The 20,639-nt window shown below is 41.4% G+C and overlaps 1 protein-coding gene across 1 annotated transcript in view; it reads left to right on the forward strand.

The window, feature by feature from the left end:
• Positions 1 to 13,085, forward strand: part of SUSD2 (sushi domain containing 2) — a 288,175-nt gene extending 275,090 nt beyond the window's left edge. Inside the window, exons 27-28 of the mRNA XM_056537221.1 lie at positions 4,278 to 4,374; positions 12,761 to 13,085. Coding sequence (XP_056393196.1) covers positions 4,278 to 4,374; positions 12,761 to 12,815 — 152 coding nt within the window. The 3' untranslated portion in view covers positions 12,816 to 13,085. The remainder of the gene's footprint in view (positions 1 to 4,277; positions 4,375 to 12,760) is intronic.
• Positions 13,086 to 20,639: the final 7,554 nt, after the last annotated feature.

Raw genomic sequence — 20,639 nt, forward strand, 5'->3', positions numbered from 1 at the left:
TATTGTCCTCTCACAAGTTTAACCTGAAAAACTGATTTTGGCGTAGTTACTGTGAAAGGCCAGCCAAAGCTACACCCTTGTTTCTGTAGCCGTATACAGTTTTAATGAGTGTATTGTCCAGCTCTCATAGTTGTAAACTGTACGTGACGTCGCGACCCTCCACCATGCCTCGCCAGTCATGCAGCATGGAGCAAAGTTCGCTCTGTGCACCGGATGTCTGGGGTGCCGCAGTCGAGATCGCAGGGGTTCTTTGGATAGGGCACAAGATGTCTAGGGGTGAAGTACCCCTTTAACTCTACAATCTTAAAAACTAGTACTCTGTGATTCAGATCAGTGTTCATACATATACACTTCTCATAGCAAGCATTCTCGGTGGCTAATATGATTTTGGAGATTATGTAAAATGGCAAAATCCCTTCCCCCTTACAACAATATTGAAACAAAACCTTTTTATTTAACAGTTTACATATATTTAATACCAACTCCCACTGCATGCTGCTTCACTTCCTGAGTAGTTGATGTTGTGATAGACTGGAATATTTTAGTACTGACTCCCTCGACGTATTAATGGGCTACAACGCATCACTGGTGACATCACTTAAAACTTGGGTGGGTTTTTGTTGCTCACTCACATTGGCTTTAGTGATGTTATCAATGAGCACATTGTAGGACTCATACTTTATGAAGAAGATTGGAACATTCTGTGCATGGCTTTTCCCTGAAAACACTCCCAGTAATGAAGAGGAAATGGATTAGAGATGGGGCATGGATGAGCCAGTATCTTGATTGAATAACCATTGATTGTGCTTTCTTATATTTCAGTGGCGCAGAACCAGAATGTGAAATGTCTGTGTTTGAGGAACGCTTGCCCAGCACTGTACAATTGCCAAAGTCCTGCCAAACAAGTTTAGTTTGTTAAGCTTTGTTTCTTGCCCACACCAATGAACTTGCTGAGAAATAGAAACTTTCTGAATAGCACAACACATGCGAACAAAAGGCTTCTTCAATGTTATATCACTACAGTCAGTTACTGTGGCTTGTGACGGGAAAATAGTTATGTAGCAACCCGGAATGTGTGTGATGAAGCTGAGGGCCGGTGGACAATTGCAGGATGTAGGGAGATGTCTTGCTTGCACTCACATGTGTATTGTCAAAGTAGCAAAGTGTGGGATCCTTGGCCCTTACACACTTTTCCAAGTTGACACACGGACAGTGGGGCACATTGACTTGTTTTTCGCGCAGCCAATTGCACTTTATAATGACTACTTTCATTTTAAAATAAAATGTACAGTGCAACAAAAAAATTATTATTTGTATATTTGGTGGGAGGGGGGGATTGAAAAGAAAACACAATTATGCAACTTTTGGGGAGTTTGGTTTTTATGCAGTACCTTTTACAGTAAAACTGGCCTGGGTCAGTATATGGTACCCATGTTTACATGTTTGTCTGTTACTGTACTACTTAAAAAAAACTTTTTGTAAGAAAATTAATGCTCAAAATTGTGCTTTTCTGACCCTATAACTTTGCAGAAATGAGCAAATTGCGACTTTGGTATTTTTTTTCATTTATGTTGTTGAGCGTATGGGATCGTTTACATATTTTAATAGAAAGTACAAGCAGGTAGAACCAGCTCCACCCCAGGCTGCTGCGCACGGACAGGAACAGGACTGGGTCCAAACTTGTACAAGAAAGGAAGAATGTCCAGCGCACACACGTATAAAATCCGAGCTGCTTTATTGCATAGTTGCCATGGGAAACATCGAACACTCAGGTAACGTGACGTGTTTCGGCCCGCAAGGCCTTAGTCATATGACTAAGGCCTTGCGGGCCGAAACGCGTCACGTTACCTGAGTGTCCGATGTTTCGCATGGCAACTATGCAATAAAGCAGCTCGGATTTTATACGTGTGTGTGCGCTGGACATTCTTCCTTTCTTGTACATATTTTAATAGTTTGGACATTTCCACATTCAGTGATATAGGTAGTACACAGATTTCTTAAAACATAGCTTTAATTTATACTACAATAAAATGAACATATACAAGATTATACAATAATAATAGTTTTTAAAATAGCTACAGCTGGCCACATGTATAAGGCCCACCTCTGTATATCCCCTAGCTATTAATGCAGGGAGGCCTTCCTACAGAGAGCCAACCCGCATCCGGATCCTCCTACCAAACTCTATGTCCTAGGATGAGACGGAGGTAGGTACGGAAAGCAAATATAACAGTGGCAAATAGCTGTCTGAGAATACGTCCAGATATCACAATGTGAGTCAAGTACATTCAAAACAAAGTTGTGATAAAGTGGTCACATAGAACATAAAGGTATTAATGATAGTAAATCATCCAACGCGTTTCGTTGTGTACGTTAGAAAGCGGCACAACTCATCAGGGAGAAGTACACAGAGAGCTCAGGGCATAAACAAGATAGGCTCCTCTATCTCTCATCTCACATTAGTTTATAGCTACATGCAATAGAAAGGAGGTATAGAGTATACTTGATAAGTCCTGTACCATATAGAGAGACTACATGTATATGTCCATCAGAGTCTTGTTGTTTAGGTTGTCCATAGAGGTAAAGTAAATGTCTTTATTTAAGTAGGCTTGCTTATAGTAGGATGAAATATACTCGACGATACATAACCCATTCCCATAGGGAAATTGCCATCCGTATACTTTTGCCATAGGATGTCTCTAAGTCTCCCAGTCCTTTTATCTATAAAGGTGTGGATAGTGCCAACTCCAGGCTTGCAGCGGTACAGCAGCCTGACAGGAGTATGCTTGATGGCCTGGTGTGGACAGGCTGCGATACCAAATATTTTTATTAATTACATTTTTTTTTCTAACTTTTTTGTTTGCAAAATGGGAAAAGGGGTGATTTAACATGGCTATCACAGGGTGCCCATGTTTACCATATATTCATGTAATGTACATAATTGTTCCTTGCATATTATAGTGACAATATTATTACTGCTATGTTTTATATTATATTTTTGTGTTTACTTGCTTTGTAGCAGCATGAAAATTTAGCCAGTGGATTACTTACTTGTTAACGGACCCTTAAAGGGTACTCCGGTGAAAAAAAAAATTCACATCTCTCAGAAATTTTAACAGATTTGTAAATGACTTCTATTTCTATTAAAAAATCTTAATCCTTCCAATACTTATCAGGTGCTGTATACTACAGAGGAAATTGAGTTGTTCTTTTCTGTCTAACCACAGTGCTCACTGCTGACACCTTTGTCTGTATCAGGAACTTTTCTGCTCCGGACAGATCCTGATATGGACAGAGGTGTCAGCAGAGAGCACTGTGGTCAGACTACAAAGAACTACTGAACTTCCTGTTGATCATACGTGAGCAGGTGATAAGTACTGGAAGGATTAGGATTTTTTTAATAGAAGTAATTTACAAACCTGTTTAACTTTCTGGCACCAGTTGATTTGAAAAAAAATAGTTTTTCACCTGAGTACCCCTTTTAGCAATACGTAACATCTTTCAAACACGTATTATCTGCAAACACTGACTATATTATCTTTAAATGATAATAATGAAACTAATAATGAATAATAATAAAATTAAAGGAGTTCCTAAACTTTGGCTTTGACAGTATAGGCCATCAATGTGTGATCACTGTGCATCTTACCCCAGAATTGTCGATGGCCAGCTGGAGCAGTGCATCCATTTCATGACAGTTTCAGACAAAAGTGTTGATTGTCCGAAACTGCCATGAAATGAATGCACTGCTCCAGCTGGCCATCGACAATTCTGGGGTAAAATGCCCAGTGATCACACATTGATGGTCTATACTGTCAAAGTCAAAGCTTAGGAACTCCTTTAAAACGACACAATTTAAGAAGTGAGACAAAAGTAAGAATTACTCATAGCCATTGGTGTAAGTTCAATGAAGGCACTTCTTTCTCTACAATATGTAGCAATGTTTGGGTCATACATTTGGGGTATATGTTGGCATATCAGCAAAAAGTTATGCCAATATATCAGTATGCTATGGTGGACCTTTTAAGCTTAATATACTTAACATTGTGACTACTGACTATATTCGGTCCATTTCCTGAATTCCTGAATGTATACTCAAAAGCGCAACAGACCTTGCATTCAATGGGTTTGCTGCCAATAAATCTTGTTATATGTCAACATACCTTTTTGCTGATATTTCAACTTATACCGCAAGCAAATGGACATTTCATGTTGGGAATGGGACCTATAACTGTTTGTCACTTCTCAGAAATAAAGATTGTTATTTTTCTTTTCAGATAATACTTTGGGCATTGTCCTTGGATGTGTATTTGGATTCTTAACACTCTTAGTCCTCCTAATACTGATTGCCCTACATGAAAAAAAGCACAGCAAGTAAGTGGTTGAGACTTCTGGGATACAATTCTAAGATCAAATGTTAATTTTAAAATGTTTTACACTAGTGTTAATTTTCTCAGGGTAAAACAGGAAGATTCATACATCTCTGTATAGTGCATGTATGTAGGTCATCCAAAGGATAGGGGATAAGATGTCTGATCCCCCTCATGACGCCACGTGGTGTGGCGTGACGTCACATCTCCAACCCTGGAAACAAAGAGGTTTCTGAGATTGGAGACACAGCCCTGCAAAGAATGAGGGTTCTGAATGGAGATCGCAGGGGGTCCCAGCGGCGGGCCCCCACGCGATCAGACATCTTATCCCCCATCCTTTGCATAGGGGATAAGATGTATTTGTCTGGAATACCCCTTTAAAGCAAAATAAACTACTCTTAAATCATATAATACTTTGCTTGGTTGGGTTTCTTCACAGTGTAAAACTTTTTAGCTGACCCTGTGATATAGAGAGGTAATGAGTTCCTGTATTTGACTACCAAATTTGTGACCCCATCAGGCAAACGAAAATCTTTATATGTGTACTTGACCCTGCAAGGCCACTGTTTCAGCAATTCCTAGTAACTACAGTTTTTCCCATTTCACAGCTACAAAGTAAGGCCTGAGTAAAGAAAAACATTTTTTTCTTATTGGATTCACTGCAGGCTCATCAGAATTTTGAGAGTTGTTGAACAAAGGGTCTTGTTGAGGTAAAACAATGTTATAAAGGGGGGGGCTCCATTCAGGACCCCCTCTATTAAAGGGAACCAATCATCAGATTTTACCTTATATAACACTTGGCAAAGTGTTATATAAGGTAAAATCTTTATCCTCCCCATCCCTGGCGGATGCTCCTGCCCCCATGGTTGGTGAGGATATGAACTTATAAGCTAGTCCCTGCCAGCCCCGCAAGTAGTCGCCTGGGTGGGGAACTCCTCTTACCTGGTCTGTTACTTTTGCCGGCAGCGACGCCCCCTGCCGCTTGATTGACGGGCCGCGTCATCGCTCTGCTCCGTCTGTTCAGTGAGCAGAGCGATGACACAGCCCGTCAATCTGGCCGAGGGGTGTCACTGGCTGCCGAAGTAACGGACTAGGTAAGAGGAGCTTGCCACCCAAGGGACTACTTGGGGGGACAGCGGGGACTAGTTTATAACTTCATATCTTCACCATCCCTGGGGGCATGAGCATGGCATGATTTGCCAAGCATTACTGTATATTTAGGGTAAAATCTGATGATTGGTTCCCTTTAAATGAAGCAAAGTGCTACGAAGGGGAGATGCGTTCATTTAAAAAAGGTTTGTGCAAACTGCTTATTCCTTTATAGGTGTTGTCTAGGCATAAAAACATTTTTATATTTGGCTAGGGTGGCATTAAAATAATTTAAAAAAAAACATACTCACATCTATGGGTCTCCCAAAGCTTTTGTTCGAAGTCATCCGTTCCACCACTCATCCTGCTATTTCTTACTTGAGAGACAGAGTCCTTTCAGCAGTGACCCCTGGCCAAATATAACAGTTTGCATGAAGCTGAGCTAAAAATTGTATTTGTATTAGGTGAATAATTCCAGTCCACCAATAATTTTCAATCTCCAGTTCCAGGAAATCTTATATATATGGATAACAGTATGTAAGATATTATATAAACTAGCATCCTCCATGGTTTATGCCCAGTTAGTCAATAACTATTAAAGAGAAAATGCTTCCTGTTTTAAAAATATGTCTGTTGTATAATTGTTCCAATACCACAATACCGTCACTAATCTGTCTTAGTGTTTTAGTATAGTTTGTGGCCCACCTGGTAATGCATGAACAAAGAATCAGCTCCATTGTAGGACCCCTTATAGTACATAGTTCAACTAGAGGCCAATTTATCTGGGAATTATGTAACAGCTAGGCCATGTAAACTTAGACTAGACAACCTAAAAATGCTGCAGATTTATTACACTAATACAATACTGGAATATGGGTGCACTACTGTGGTAGATGTATACAATGAGATTGGCTATCCCTCAACACTGATGTTAAAATTGAGACATTCGCCAGTGTATCCTTATATGAAGGACATACCAGAGCCCGCACACCAACACCAAGGTTTCTCAAAATGGCGCGGGACCTACGCTAATCCTACCTGTGCGTGATAAGCAAAACAGGGGCCAGTGGGCAATTACGGCAGCATTCGGTCGACTCACAACTTCCTCCCAGATACCCTCCAGCGTGACTGAGCACACATGCAATGGGAGGAGGGAAGCAAGTTGCAAGCCCCACATGAATTGGCTAATATAGGTGCATGGCCTCACAGGTGCTACCTTAATGCTGCCTTGAAGATATTCAAGGTGCATTAATTATGGAGTTTACACACCTCCAAGTATAAAATTTAAACAAACAGCAAAAAACGTGGTCTCAAATGGCTGGAGGTGCTCAACCCCAAATGCAGTTGTGCATTTATACTGGGGGAGCAGATCCTGCCCTTGTAGTCCGTTGCTAAGGGCGATCCCCAGCATAAAAATGCATACAATGGAGGATGCCTGCAGTGGACTACAAGTGCCACCATAGAATCCTACACCAGATAAACAGTGTGGATGTGTAACAATTAGAATAATACAATACAGGAATATGGGTGCACTACTGTGGTAGATGTAAACAATGACATTGGCTATCCCTCAACACTGATGTTAGAATTGAGACATTCGCCAGTGTATCCTTATATGAAGGACACACCAGAGCCCGCACACCAACGCCAAGGTTTCTCAAAATGGCGCGGGACCTACGCTAATCCTACCTGTGCGTGATTTATTACCCTGGCTCAGGCTGTTTGATAAATCTGACACATCTTTAGACTGTCTAATCTAAGTTTAGGCCAACTATTATTGGCATGCATTACAAAATATTAAGCCACAATTTTTCTGTAATTCTTTGTGCATAAAGCTGCACTTATGCCAAGCCTCACTTTCGGCTATGCCATGCGCAAGATGCAAAAGTATCTAAAAGTTGGCTAAAACACATAGAGGAGATGCAAGCCTTTTTTGGTGCAAGCAGCCCCTGGATTCTGGGGCATTTGCTATTGTAAACCTGCCCCAAAGTTAATTACTTGCTTTGTAATTTTGCAATGGACAATTGTTAATAGTAACAGATGAGCAGTCATAACTACACACTCCTCAAAGATCAAAGCAGTCGGCACCAACGCTACTCCTGTCTATATATATTGTTCCAGTCTTATACTGTGGGAGCAGGTGTAATAAAAACTGCAATGCCGGTGGCACTACATGTCTAGAGAAACAGACATACATAATCCACTAGCGCAAAAAAAAAAAAGAATAACGTAGCACTCACCGATCACAGTGCTGACAGGGTGGACTTCTTCATCCAGAGACCGCATCGGTCCGTACAGGGAGACGGTAGATGGAGCTGGGGGGGGGAGTTCAGACGTCGGGCCACGAACCGTATGACGCCACTAGGTGCTTCATCAGGCCGCTGAAGGACGGCATCATGTATACTCCACATTTTTTACTTCTTCCCAGGTATTGTCTTGCAAGGGAAAAAACAGGTGAGAATTAACATTCAATGTGCTGGTGACTACAATAGAAAAAAATTTAAAACAACTAATGTGGAATAAACCTTACATGTGAATCAGGGATCGTACCCAGGGGATCACAGCAAAGCACTTAATTCATTTTGAACATTGAGACCCTAACAGTCATGTTGCATTCAATCTCAGGATCCATCTGAATTCCTTCTGAAGTAATATCCTGTCCCCTGCCAGCAGATTCCACTCTTTCAATAGCCCCAAATTTTAGCGATGATACTTTCTTGTCATGACATGAAATGATATGATTGATAAACCACTGGGATCCTTTTCCAGTATGCAGGGATCTGACGTGCTCCTAATTCTATGGAATAGGGGCCATTTCGTTTTTCCTGTAGTATAAACCGCATGAACAAATCATGCAGTACACTACATAGGAAGATCTGCACATCACCGGCTGCTTTACAAATACCGCATAACCTCCTAGTTATATAGTTTTGTTTTTTATGTTCATATCACAAAACGAACAAGAACCAAAACTGTAGTTCCCTACACTTCAGGTATCGGTGAGCCAATTCGATTGTATTTTCTTCTTTTTATGCCTCTGTTTCAAATAATACCTGATTGTTTTATTACGTTTGTAAGTAATAATTGGTTTTTGGCTTGTTATTTCTTGAATGTCGGGATCTTTCTCTAACATAAACCAATTAGAATTGATAACCTGCTTTATTCTATCATTTAAAGGGGTATTCTTGAATGTAAACACGGCTCAGTCATAACTATTGCTGTACTTTCTCATGCTTTTTTTTAGTGCTACCATGGTGTTACTATATGTATGACTGACCTTTCGGCAATTCAAAGACTACACAAATAATTGAGGCAGGATCATAAATAAAACTATTGTTACTTCAACAACTCTGCTATTTTATAATTTGGTTAGGATAGGTCATAATTTATTCATGGATTTGTTCATGCAAAGAGAGTACAAAACGGAGTTAGGTGGTGGGAATATGTTCAGTATTCTGTGTATGGCACTTTGAAAATAATAGCCGTAAACTAGAATCTTCAGTGTTCTTGATCCTTTCTTCCCCCTGTTAAACGTATAATTATCTGACTACCTTAGCACGTTGTAATTTGAGTCAAAATGTTCTAAGTGAACACAATATGAAAAATAAGCAATAGCACTGATGAAAGTGTATAATGCATATCCAGGGTGCTGTAATCTTTCACAGTTTGTTACGTGTATAGAATTCCAACACCGACAAATTAAACGTAGTGATTAATAACATACCGCATCCTGGCAAAATATCAAGATATAAATGTGCTCCTTCCTGAGCCTTGGATGACACAGGCAATGTTACAAGATAACCTTAGATGCATCCTATCATCTTTCGTAGCCGGCCGGCTTGCCAATAGCTAAGTGTTTTAAACATGATAGGTGAGGTCCATCCAACCTTCGGCTAAATATCATGCTATTTTTAGAATTTCAAAGAGTAGAATTACTTAATTTTGTAACAAATGCTCCCAGTTAATGCCGCCATTTATTGATAAAGTAAATGGTAAAAGCTTTGCCAGTTGATATTCCATACCTATGAAATAAAGGGCATGGAGGAAAGGAATCCAGAACGTGTTTAAAATGACTGAGGCTTGTACATAGAAATTTAAAAGGAGGTAATTGATATTCTGTTGCTGTGTTCAACACTTGTATTCTCAACTCCTGTGGTTTATACAATGTGACCTCCAGCTACCAAATGGATAGTAATAGAATAATTAGAAGCACTTGTAACTAATTATAGTGTGAAACGCGCTGGAGAAAATTTCAAAAGATGCCATAAACAACCAGGTGCAATCTTTACCTTGTAAATATAGGCTTAAATAGCATTCTGGGACAGTTTCAGGATATCACACGATTATTTCAAGTAGCGTAAACAGGTATGTCTTAGATCACCTTCGGGGCCTGTATGATAGTGCTTGTAGGCCTGAAAAGGCTATGAACAACTTTGCACTGAATTTTTATTATTATTATTTTTTATTCTGTTTTGTTGCCATAGAGTCCTACATCTAGCTTGCGGTGTTCGGGAACCTATAAGGATTCTATCAAAGCACTGTTACTCTTTTTTGACGTCTTTCTCTGCTTTGCTATTCCTTTCTCTCAGCTTTTTTGTTTGTTTGAGTTTTTATTAAAATTTTGTTGCGATTTGAAAAAAAGGTGAAAGACATTTTTCTTACAAAAATATGTTGCAAGCATTTCAAAATGGACATTCCATGGACATTCATTAGAAAAAACTATTTTTGCTAGAAAAAAAAACAGCCGACAAATAAATAAATTTAAAAAAAACACAGAGAACTTAGCCTCAGAGATAGCAGCAAGGAGAAGAAGAGAGTTTTTAATGCAGAGTGTGGATACTTGGGAATTCATCCAAGAAGGGCAGATCACATAGGCAAAACACCCACTTGATTTATAAACCTCACATCCGACATGTATTACCAAGAGGTTCACATACATATAAGAAAAGTCTGAAACTAGAAGCAGGTTGCAAACAGCAGAGCAGAGTTTTGAAAATGAATGCAAATCTCAGATTTCAACTTTAACCCCATAACGACCACGGACGTAAATGTACGTCCTGTGTATGACCGCGAGCATCGGAAGGGTGCTCGCGTCATACACGGAAGGTTCCGGCTGCTAGCAGCAGCCGGGGACCTGCCCGTAATGGCCGACATCCGCGATCGCACGGATGTCCGCCATTAACCCCTCCGATGCCGTGATCAATACAGATCACAGCATCTGCGGCATTGCGGCACTTTGATTGGATGATCGGATCGCCTGCAGCTCTGCTGCGAGCATCCGATCATCCAGCATGACAGCCGGAGGTCCCCTCACCTAGCTCGGCCTTCTCCCGGGGTCTTCTGCTCTGGTCTGAGATCGAGCAGACCAGAGCAGAAGATGACCGATAATACTGAGCAGTGCTATGCCCTATGCATAGCACTGCACAGTAATAGCAATCAAACGATTGCTATAGATAATCCCCTATGGGGACATAAAAAGTGTAAAAAAAAAAAGTTGAAAAATGTAAAAATAAAAAGTAAAAAAAAAAGTGAAAAATCCCCATCCCCAATAAAAATGAAAATTGTCAGTTTTTCCCATTGTACCCCCAAAAAGCGTAAAACATTTTTTTTTATAAACATATTTGGTATCGCCGCCTGCGTAAGTGTCCAAACTATCAAAATATAATGTTAATGATCCCGTACGGTGAATGGCGTAAACGTAAAAAGTTTAGAAAAGTCCAAAAATGCTGCTTTTTTGTCACATTTTATTAAAAAAAAATTAATAAAAAATGATCTAAAAGGTTTATATATGCAAATGTGGTATCTAAAAAAAGGAAAGATGACGGCACAAAAAATGAGCCCTCACACCGCCCTATATACAGAGAAATGAAAAAGTTATAGGTGGTCAAAATAGGGCGATTTTAGATTACTGATTTTGTACAAAAAGTTTTAGATTCTTTTTAAGCGGCACAAAAATATAAAAGTATCTAGCCATGGATATAATTTTAATTGTATTGACCCACAGAATAAAGAACACATGTCATTTTTACCGTGAAGTGTACAGTGTGAAAACAAAACCCTCCAAAATGTGCAACATTTTGGTTTTCATTAAAATTTCCTTCCTAAAATTTTTGGGGTACATTTTTTGGTAAAATGAGAGGTTTCATTACAAAGTACAATTGGTCACGCAAAAAACAAGCCCTTATATGGGTCTGTACATGTAAATATAAAGAAGTTATGGATTTTAGAAGGCGAGGAGGTAAAAACGAAAACGCAAAAATAAAATTGGCCTGGTCCTTGAGGTGAAAATGGGCTTGGTCATTAAGGGGTTAAGGGGTACTTCTCTGGATGTCTTCTCTGGCTGCTTGATATTCTTTGTCATATTTCTCTCCCCTTGCCTACATCTCTCAACAATCATTGCAGCTTTGCTCTCCCTGCCCCCACCCTCCTGCTCTCAGCAGAGAGGTTCAGTGTCTGAGTTTGCACATACCTCCCTGTTCTTAGCACTAAAGGGAGCATGACTCCTCTGTGCAGGGCAGAAACCATGTAGTCCGTGTCACTCAGGAGGCTGGAGGCTGCTTTCAGAGAGGGATTTGGACAGAGACAGAGAATGGATGGCTGGATGATGTCATTCCCTCACTTCATGCATGTAAGCAATAACCAAAGAGGAGTAACTGCTCTATATAGCTAATGAATTATATTTAGACAATTAAGTAGGTTGATGAGAGGGAAAGGATGGGCTATGAGTTTAGTTCCTCAGAGTACCCGTTTAATGCAACATTTTAACTCAAGGTAACTAATAACTTTTAAAAATCTTTTTTTTTTTGTATGCCAAAGCCTTTAAAGGGGTTTTCTGGGACTATATAATTGATGGCTTATCCATAGAATAGATCATCAATCATTGATTGGAGGAGTATTGACACCCAGCAATACTGCTGATCAACTGTTTGGCACCCTGCACTATACATAGAATGGGGCCAGAAGCCCTGCATCATTCATTGTCTAGTGGTGGCACTGGGTAACTGCAGCTCAGCTTCCATTGAAGGTAATAGGAGCTGAGCTGCAGTTACCTGGTGCGACTACTATACAATGAATGGCACAGCGTCACATTCACAGCTGATCAGCAGGGGTCCCATATGTTTTAATTCCTTCGATCAGTGATTGATGGCCCATCTTGTGGATAGGTCACTAATTAATTAATCAGCCCCCGGGAAACCCTTTTAAGATCCCCTAGAGTGGTCTTTTCCTAAAATAATTTGTATGGAATCCCATAGACAAATGAATGCCCAAACTAATCATCTATAACTATTTCTGTTTTACAGGAAGAAAGAGCTAAATGCCCCTACAGTGACTTTCCATCAATCTAAAGACCCATAGAAGGAGTCTACATGAAGTGACAATAGAAGCACTGCCTTAATGCAATATGTATACAATGTTCTGTTTTCCAGAACAGTCAATGACACCAACCAAGGAACACATAACCAAATGTAATCTAAAGCACATTCCAGACTACACCTGTAAAATGGTAAAATAGCTATGTAGCTCTTTCTTATTTATAAAGGCAACCAGTTTATGTTTTACCCCACTTTTATATTCCAAAACTACAGTACAGCAACAACATATGTCTATAAATATATATATATATATATATATATATATATATATATATATATATATATATACATACACACACACACACACACACACATATATATACATACACACACACACACACACACATATATATATATATATATATATACATATATATATATATATATATATACACACACATATATATATACATATATATATATATATATATGTTATTATTATTATTTTTTTTGCCATAATGACAACTTGCCTTGTTAAGAACTGAGCTTACACTTGTTAGTATACCTATGTAATAAAACATCCATGGAAGGAACAGTGTGTTTTACTATACTGCTATGTACTGTTATTGTTCACTTGTACAATAGAAAGTTGTTAATGGTAAATGTATGAAAAACTGGTACTAATATTACTGACACCTATGATTTGTGAATATTTCTGTATATATAATTGTATGGTAGCCATAGAATACCTCTGCATGACCAGCATTATGTTAGCAAGATTGTGTTAAAGGGGTACTCCACTGTTCCGAATGCTTTGTGCGCACTGCGGGGGTTGGTCATGCCCCCTTGTGATGTCACGCCTCCACCCCCAATGCAAGTCTATGGGAGGGGGAGTGACGGCAGTCTGACAGATTGGAAACCACCCGAATGCAAAGGAAAAATACTAATGCTAAAAATAAATAAAAATCAAACAACATGTTGTAGATAGTATGTTGAATAATACACTATAGACTGTTAACAGAAAAGAAATCCCCATGAAAAAAAAAACATTGAAAATCCCCCCAAAAAACACAAATAGTTGTTCGATTTGCTGTGTTTGACACCAATACATCATTCTCTAATGTATTTATTTGTCCATAATTTTTCCATTTTGCTTAGTGTGCATTCTTCTTGCCTAGTCTAAAAGTTGTAAAACATGGTATTACATGGCTGTATACAAATTACTCATAACTTATACCACTTATGGCTGATTAAAACAAAAAATAATAATAATAATTCTGTGGCCAACCAGGCATGCTGGGAGATGCGTTGTAACGCCGAGCGCTTCGGGCCCCGCTTCCCCTCCAGAGCGCTCGCGGCGTCACTTCCCTGCTTGCAGCGCCCCGAACAGTGAGTCTGACCGGGAGCGCTGCTCTGTGTCCCTCGGCGGGGATGCGATCCCCGTGGCGGCACGTGCCCGCCCGCGGGGCGCATCCCGTGTCGCTCACCGGCCCCATCCTTCTGCTCAGTCCCGGCGCGCGCGGCCCCGCTCTCTAGGGCGCGCGCGCGCCGGGTCTCTCAGATTTAAAGGGCCAGTGCACCATTAAAGGGGTATTCCACCCCTAGACATCTTATCCCCTATCCAAAGGATAGGGGATAAGATGTCAGATCACCGCGGTCCCGCTGCTGGGGACCCCTGGGATCCACGCTGTGGCACCGCACTATCATTACAGCACAGAGTGAGTTCGCTCTGTGCGTAATGACGGGCGATACGGGGGACGGAGCAGCGTGACGTCATGGCGCCGCGCCTCGTGACATCACGGCCCGTCCCCTTAATGCAAGTCTATGGGAGGGGACGTGATGACCGCCACGCCCCCTCCCATAGACTTGTATTGAAAGGGGCGGGCCGTGACATCACGAGGGGCGGAGCCGTGACGTAACGATGCTCCGGCCCCTGTACCGCCCATCATTACGTGCAGAGCGAACTCGCTCTGTGCTATAATGATAGCGCGGTGCCGCACCGGGGATCCCAGGGGTCCCCAGCAGCGGGACCGCGGCGATCTGACATCTTATCCCCTATCCTTTGGATAGGGGATAAGATGTCTAGGGGCGGAATACCCCTTTAATTGGTGCCTGGCCCAATTAGTTCCTAACACTCCCTACACTATATAAACCCACTTCCCCTTCCTGTCCCTGCCTGATCTTGTTGCCTTGTGCCCTGAGAAAGCGTTTCTGTGTGTTCCATTGCCTCTGTATCCAGACCCTTGCCCCTGACTACGAACCATTGCTGCCTGCCCAGACCTTCTGCTATGTCCGACCTTGTTCTTGCCTTGTCCTTGTGTACCGCACCTGTCTCAGCTGTCAGTGAGGTTGAGCCGCTATCGGGTGGAACGACCTGGGAGTTACCTGCCGCTGCAAGTCCATTCCGCTTTGCGGCGGGCTCTGGTGAAAACCAGTAACTCCTTAGATTTCGTTCCCCTGGTACGGCCCACGTCATCACCTCACTGACACAGAGGATCCACCACCCGTGTCCTCTCCACATACCAGTCTGGATCCTGACATGCGTGTTGTCATTCTTTGCTAAAATATCAATTTATAGCATTCCCATGAATAATAGTTCAGCATATAGAACAGATGGCCTCACTGCAGACAAGTAGAGATGAGCGAACTTACAGTAAATTTGATTCGTCACAAACTTCTCGGCTTGGCAGTTGATGACTTATCCTGTGTAAATTAGTTCAGCCTTCAGGTGCTCCGGTGGGCTGGAAAAGGTGGATACATTCCTAGGAAAGAGTCTCCTAGGACTGTATCCACCTTTTCCAGCCCACCGGAGCACCTGAAATCTGAACTAATTTATGCAGGAAAAGTCATCAACTGCCGAGCCGAGAAGTTCGTGACGAATCGAATTTACTGTAAGTTCGCTCATCTCTACAGACAAGCAATGGTACATTAAAACTGGATCTAATTTATGTAAAAGCTATATACAAAACTTTTGTTTACATATTCTTTTTAATTTTGTGATGTAAATTAAGATGTAAAACATTTAATTTGCAGTCAATAATTTTTTAAGTTTTATTTTTGTTTTTATTTCTTATGTTTTTGCATGCAGTCATAGTGGATTATAGATAGTCAATAAGGGTTTATTCACAAATTCAATTTTTATTTGCTTATTTTCGCAATGTTTTGCATTAGTGTCTTTAAGCCAAAAGTTGGAAGAGAATATAAACTAAGAATAAGTATAATGGAAATATGTGTACCTCTTGCATGTATTTCACCTGCGCCTGGTTTGGGCCTACAGATACCGATGCAAAATATTGATCATAATTTTACTGTGTGAAGGTGGCCTTTAAAGGGGTACGCCACTGGCCAGCGTTCGGAACATTTAGTTCCAAGCGCTGTGTGCGTGCTGCGGGGGTCGGCCAAGCCCCCTTGTGCTGTCAGGCCATGCCCCCTCAATGCAAGTCCATGGGAGGGGGCATGGTGGCCAGTGGAGTACCCCTTTAAGGGGTGCAGCCATTTACTGGCCTTAGTGGTCACATACAAGTGGATGTGTCCGCAGAGGCCAGTGAGTCAGGTTGGGTTCACATATGTCCGACATATGTCCGGCATCCGGCATAGGTGAACTCAGCCTAAATCTATACACAACTGATCCCCCAACTGACAAGTTGTCATCAGTTGTATGGCATCCAGTGCCCATTGTTTTTGCACAGTGGACAGGGGAACACAGCAAGCTGTGTTCCCCTGTCCAGTGCCCTCCAGCATGTCCAACCATCCGGCGTCAAAATTGAGACACTGGATGATTGTGAACTGACATATTCAAATGAATGGGATCAGTCCTAGCATCAGTTTCCCTCCGGTGCATGTCAGAAGGAAACTGTGTCGGATGCCTGGTATATGTGAACACAGCCTTACAAAACTGCAGGAGTATGCCATTTTTGCTAACAAATGCATTTTGATCATTTTTTTTCACCAGTACAAGACCACAAAAAAGGTGTGGAGAAATTATAAAGAAAGATTTGTACCTCTGCTGTGTTTTGGAAGCCATAGATTGAAAAATAGATTAGTGTTGAGCTATGCAATACTTTAAGCAGTCATTCCTACTACCACTATGGTGATCTTACCTATAAGAGCTACAGGTAACTATCTGACAACTCATTTGGGACACCGTACAGTACTCTTGTGGTTTATACTGGAGATTAACAAATGCTAGGATAATAAAGTACTGTGAAATCTTGGCTTGGTTTGTTCATTTGTGGTTTCATTTGTTAAGTTTTAAGTATACAATAGAATAAAAATAAAAAAGACAGCAGTTTGAATAAAGAATGAACACTTAGAACTGTTTGCATTCAAATCTGCAACCTGGGTAAAATATGTGCAGTTTTATTCTCCATATTTTTCCATCTTATTACTAATACTCGTGAAGTGTGTATACTCTTAGGCTTCAAATGGGCACGGTCAGATACAAAAACTTTTAATATGTTGTACAGCTTGGCAAAACTTTAGCCTTTCTAATATACTACATAAGAAATTTTTATAGAAATCATGGCTTATAAAATCATGGCTTTGTCAAAGCTGAAGCACAGGCATGGACAAAGTACAGTAATTACAGTAAAGGGAGGGCTAGCACTCCTCTGTGCTCTCATCTGTCTAATATGACAGGAGAGAGCACAGAGGAGCACAGAGGAGTACTATCAGGCAGGAGAGAGCACAGAGGAGTGTTATCAGACCGGAGAGAGCACAGAGGAGTGCTATCAGACAGGAGAGAGCACAGAGGAGTACAATAAGACAGAAGAGAGCACAGAGGAGTGCTCCCAGACAGGAGAGAGCACAGAGGAGTGCTACCAGACAGGAGAGAGCATGGAGTAGTGCTATCAGACAGGAGAGAGCACGGAGGAGTCCTACCAGACAGGAGAGAGCACAGAGGAGTCCTACCAGACAGGAGAGAGCACAGAGGAGTCCTATCAGACAGGAGAGAGCACAGAGGAGTCCTATCAGACAGGAGAGAGCACAGAGGAGTCCTATCAGACAGGAGAGAGCACAGACGAGTCCTATCAGACAGGAGAGAGCACAGAGGAGTGCTATCAGAGAGGAGAGAGCACACAAGAGTACTATCAGATAAGGAGAGCGCATAGAGGAGTCCTATCAGACAGGAGAGAGCATAGAGGAGTGCTATCAGACAGAAGAGAGCACAGAGGAGTGCTATCAGACAGGAGAGAGCACAGAGGAGTGCTATCAGACAGGAGAGAGCACAGAGGAGTCCTATCAGACAGGAGAGAGCACAGAGGAGTGCTATCAGAGAGAAGAGCACACAGAAGAGTACTATCAGATAAGGAGAGAGAATAGAGGAGCCCTATCAGACAGGAGAGAGCACAGAGGAGTGCTGTCAGACAGGAGAGAGCACAGAGGAGTGCTATCAGACAGGAAAGATAACAGAGGAGTACTATCAGACATGATAGAGCACAGAGGAGTGCTATCAGACAGGAGAGAACACAGAGGAGTACTATCAGACGGGAGAGAGCACAGAGGAGTACTATCGGACAGGAGAGAGCACAGAGGAGTTCTATCAGACATGAGAGAGCATAGAGGAGTCCTATCAGACAGGAAAGAGCACAGAGGAGTACTATCAGACAGGAGAGAGCACATAGGAGTGCTATCAGACAGGAGAGAGCACAGAGGAGTACTATCAGACAGGAGAGAGCACAGAGGAATACCATCAGACAGGAGAGAGCACAGAGGAGTCCTATCAGACAGGAGAGCACAGAGGAGTCCTATCAGACAGGAGAGAGCATAGAGGAGTACTATCAGACAGGAAAGAGCACAGAGGAGTACTATCAGACAGGAGAGAGCACAGAGGAGTGCTATCAGACAGGAGAGAGCACAGAGGAGTACTATCAGACAGGAGAGAGCACAGAGGAGTGCTAGCCCACCCTCACTTACTGGACTTTGTCTATGCCTGTGCTTTGGCTTGTACAAAGCCATGATTTTATAAGCCATTATTTCTATAAAAAGGAAATAAAATTTTCTTATGAAGTATATATTATTGTTTTGCCAATATGTACAACATATAAAACGTTTTTAAATCAGACAGTGCCCATTTAAAGCCTCTTTCACACAAGAATTATTTGTGTTCATATTAAATAAAAATTTTTTAGTTCATTATACGAAAGGGGGGGGGGCGTGACATCATGATGGGGCGGGGCTATGACATCACGAGCTCCCGGCGCCTGCTCCAGCGTTCGGAACAGTTTGTTCCAAACACTGAGCAGTGGAGTACCCCTTTAATCTATAGGGCTATTCACATGGCTTTATAAAACAGGCATGTATTTTAAAAATACGCGGTTCTATTTTCCTCTATTTTGTGCCTGGAATGTGCCCACTTAAGGCTAAGCATTTGCATTTTATTTGTTTTGTATCAGTATTTTCATTTATTCTGTCTTCCCTTTTTCAAAGTATAATTCCATTTCTTGCCTAAGACACAGGCCATCTGTATTTACTATACAAAAAACAGATGCAATACCGATGACCTGCTGATGGTATCCAAAGGATAGGGAATAAGATGTCTGATTGCGGGCTCTGGCTGCTGGGACCCCCTGCAATCTCAATGCCAGCACCCCACATTCTGAACATTATGTTCAGATCGTTGGGTTCGGATGCCCGTGGTCGTGGCATCACACCATGCCCACTAGTGATGTCATGCCAAGCCCCCTCCATTCATGTCTACAGGAGGGGGCGTGATCCCAGAGGCCGGAACCCCGCAATCAGACATCTTATCCCCTATCCTTTGGATAGGGCATATGATGTCTAGGGGCAAAGTACCCCTTTAAGTGTGTATGTTTACAACAAATAAATCTTGGACAAATCCATGCCTAACTCTTCATCAGCTCTATAACATCAGCTTTTAAATTCACACCTTGGACTCAGATCACCTGTAGACAATCTACTACATGGGCTATAGGCTTGTATACAATGCTTTTATATTGAGTAAATATACAGTATAAACGCTTCGCATTTATTTACCATGCCAGATTAAATAAAAGTATGTTGTTTATGTACTGGAACTATCCAACAACTACAGTATATACATGTGCTATTTCTTTATCCAACTTTAAAAATGGCACATTGGCCCTCATTTACTATTGCAAACCCGACATGTTTTGTGTGGTTGTGCGACAGATTCTGTCGCATTGCGCCAGAAATTCTTTCTGCGCCATATTTTGTGCCATAATTGAAAAAACCTCGACTAACTCTCCATTTTGCTAAGAAAACCCGAAAAAGGGGCGTGGCTGCCGGTAAAATGGGGCATAGTCCCCAAAAAGGGGCGTGTTCCCGACATTTTCACAAAAACACAACCTATTTACTAAGGTTTCCACATAAAATGTGGTGGAGTTGAGCTGAGGAAAACCAGACAGATCAGAGCATGTGTAAAAAATGCAAAATGTAGGGAAACCTTAGTAAATACTGTGGAAAATAAATTGTAGGGAATGAAAACCCACAAAGAAACCTACACTCCACTCTTAGTAAATAAGGGCCATTGTGTGCATCCTAAAATATTAGTTATGTATTGGTGTCAGGACCAACTGAGGGGATGGAAGAGTGAGCCCTAAACTGTCCCTAGTGATATTCACCCTGCCTGCTTGCCCATACACCCTAAGCGGTGAATCAACCACTTGGAGCTGGTCCCTTCCTGCGTTAAAGTGAAGTGGCATAAGAACAAATAATTTACATAGTCGGTTACACACCAGAAACAGAAACGGAAAACTACCAGACACCCGGATGTACCAGACAGGATACAAATACTAACAGGCAGAATATAGTATATAAACAAACAGTTCATTAACCGGATATCAGATAAATGGCAGACATGAAAAAATGAACAAGACGAGGTATG

The sequence above is a fragment of the Hyla sarda genome, chromosome 1, assembly GCF_029499605.1.
Source record: "Hyla sarda isolate aHylSar1 chromosome 1, aHylSar1.hap1, whole genome shotgun sequence".
NCBI classification, from domain to species: Eukaryota; Metazoa; Chordata; class Amphibia; order Anura; family Hylidae; genus Hyla; species Hyla sarda.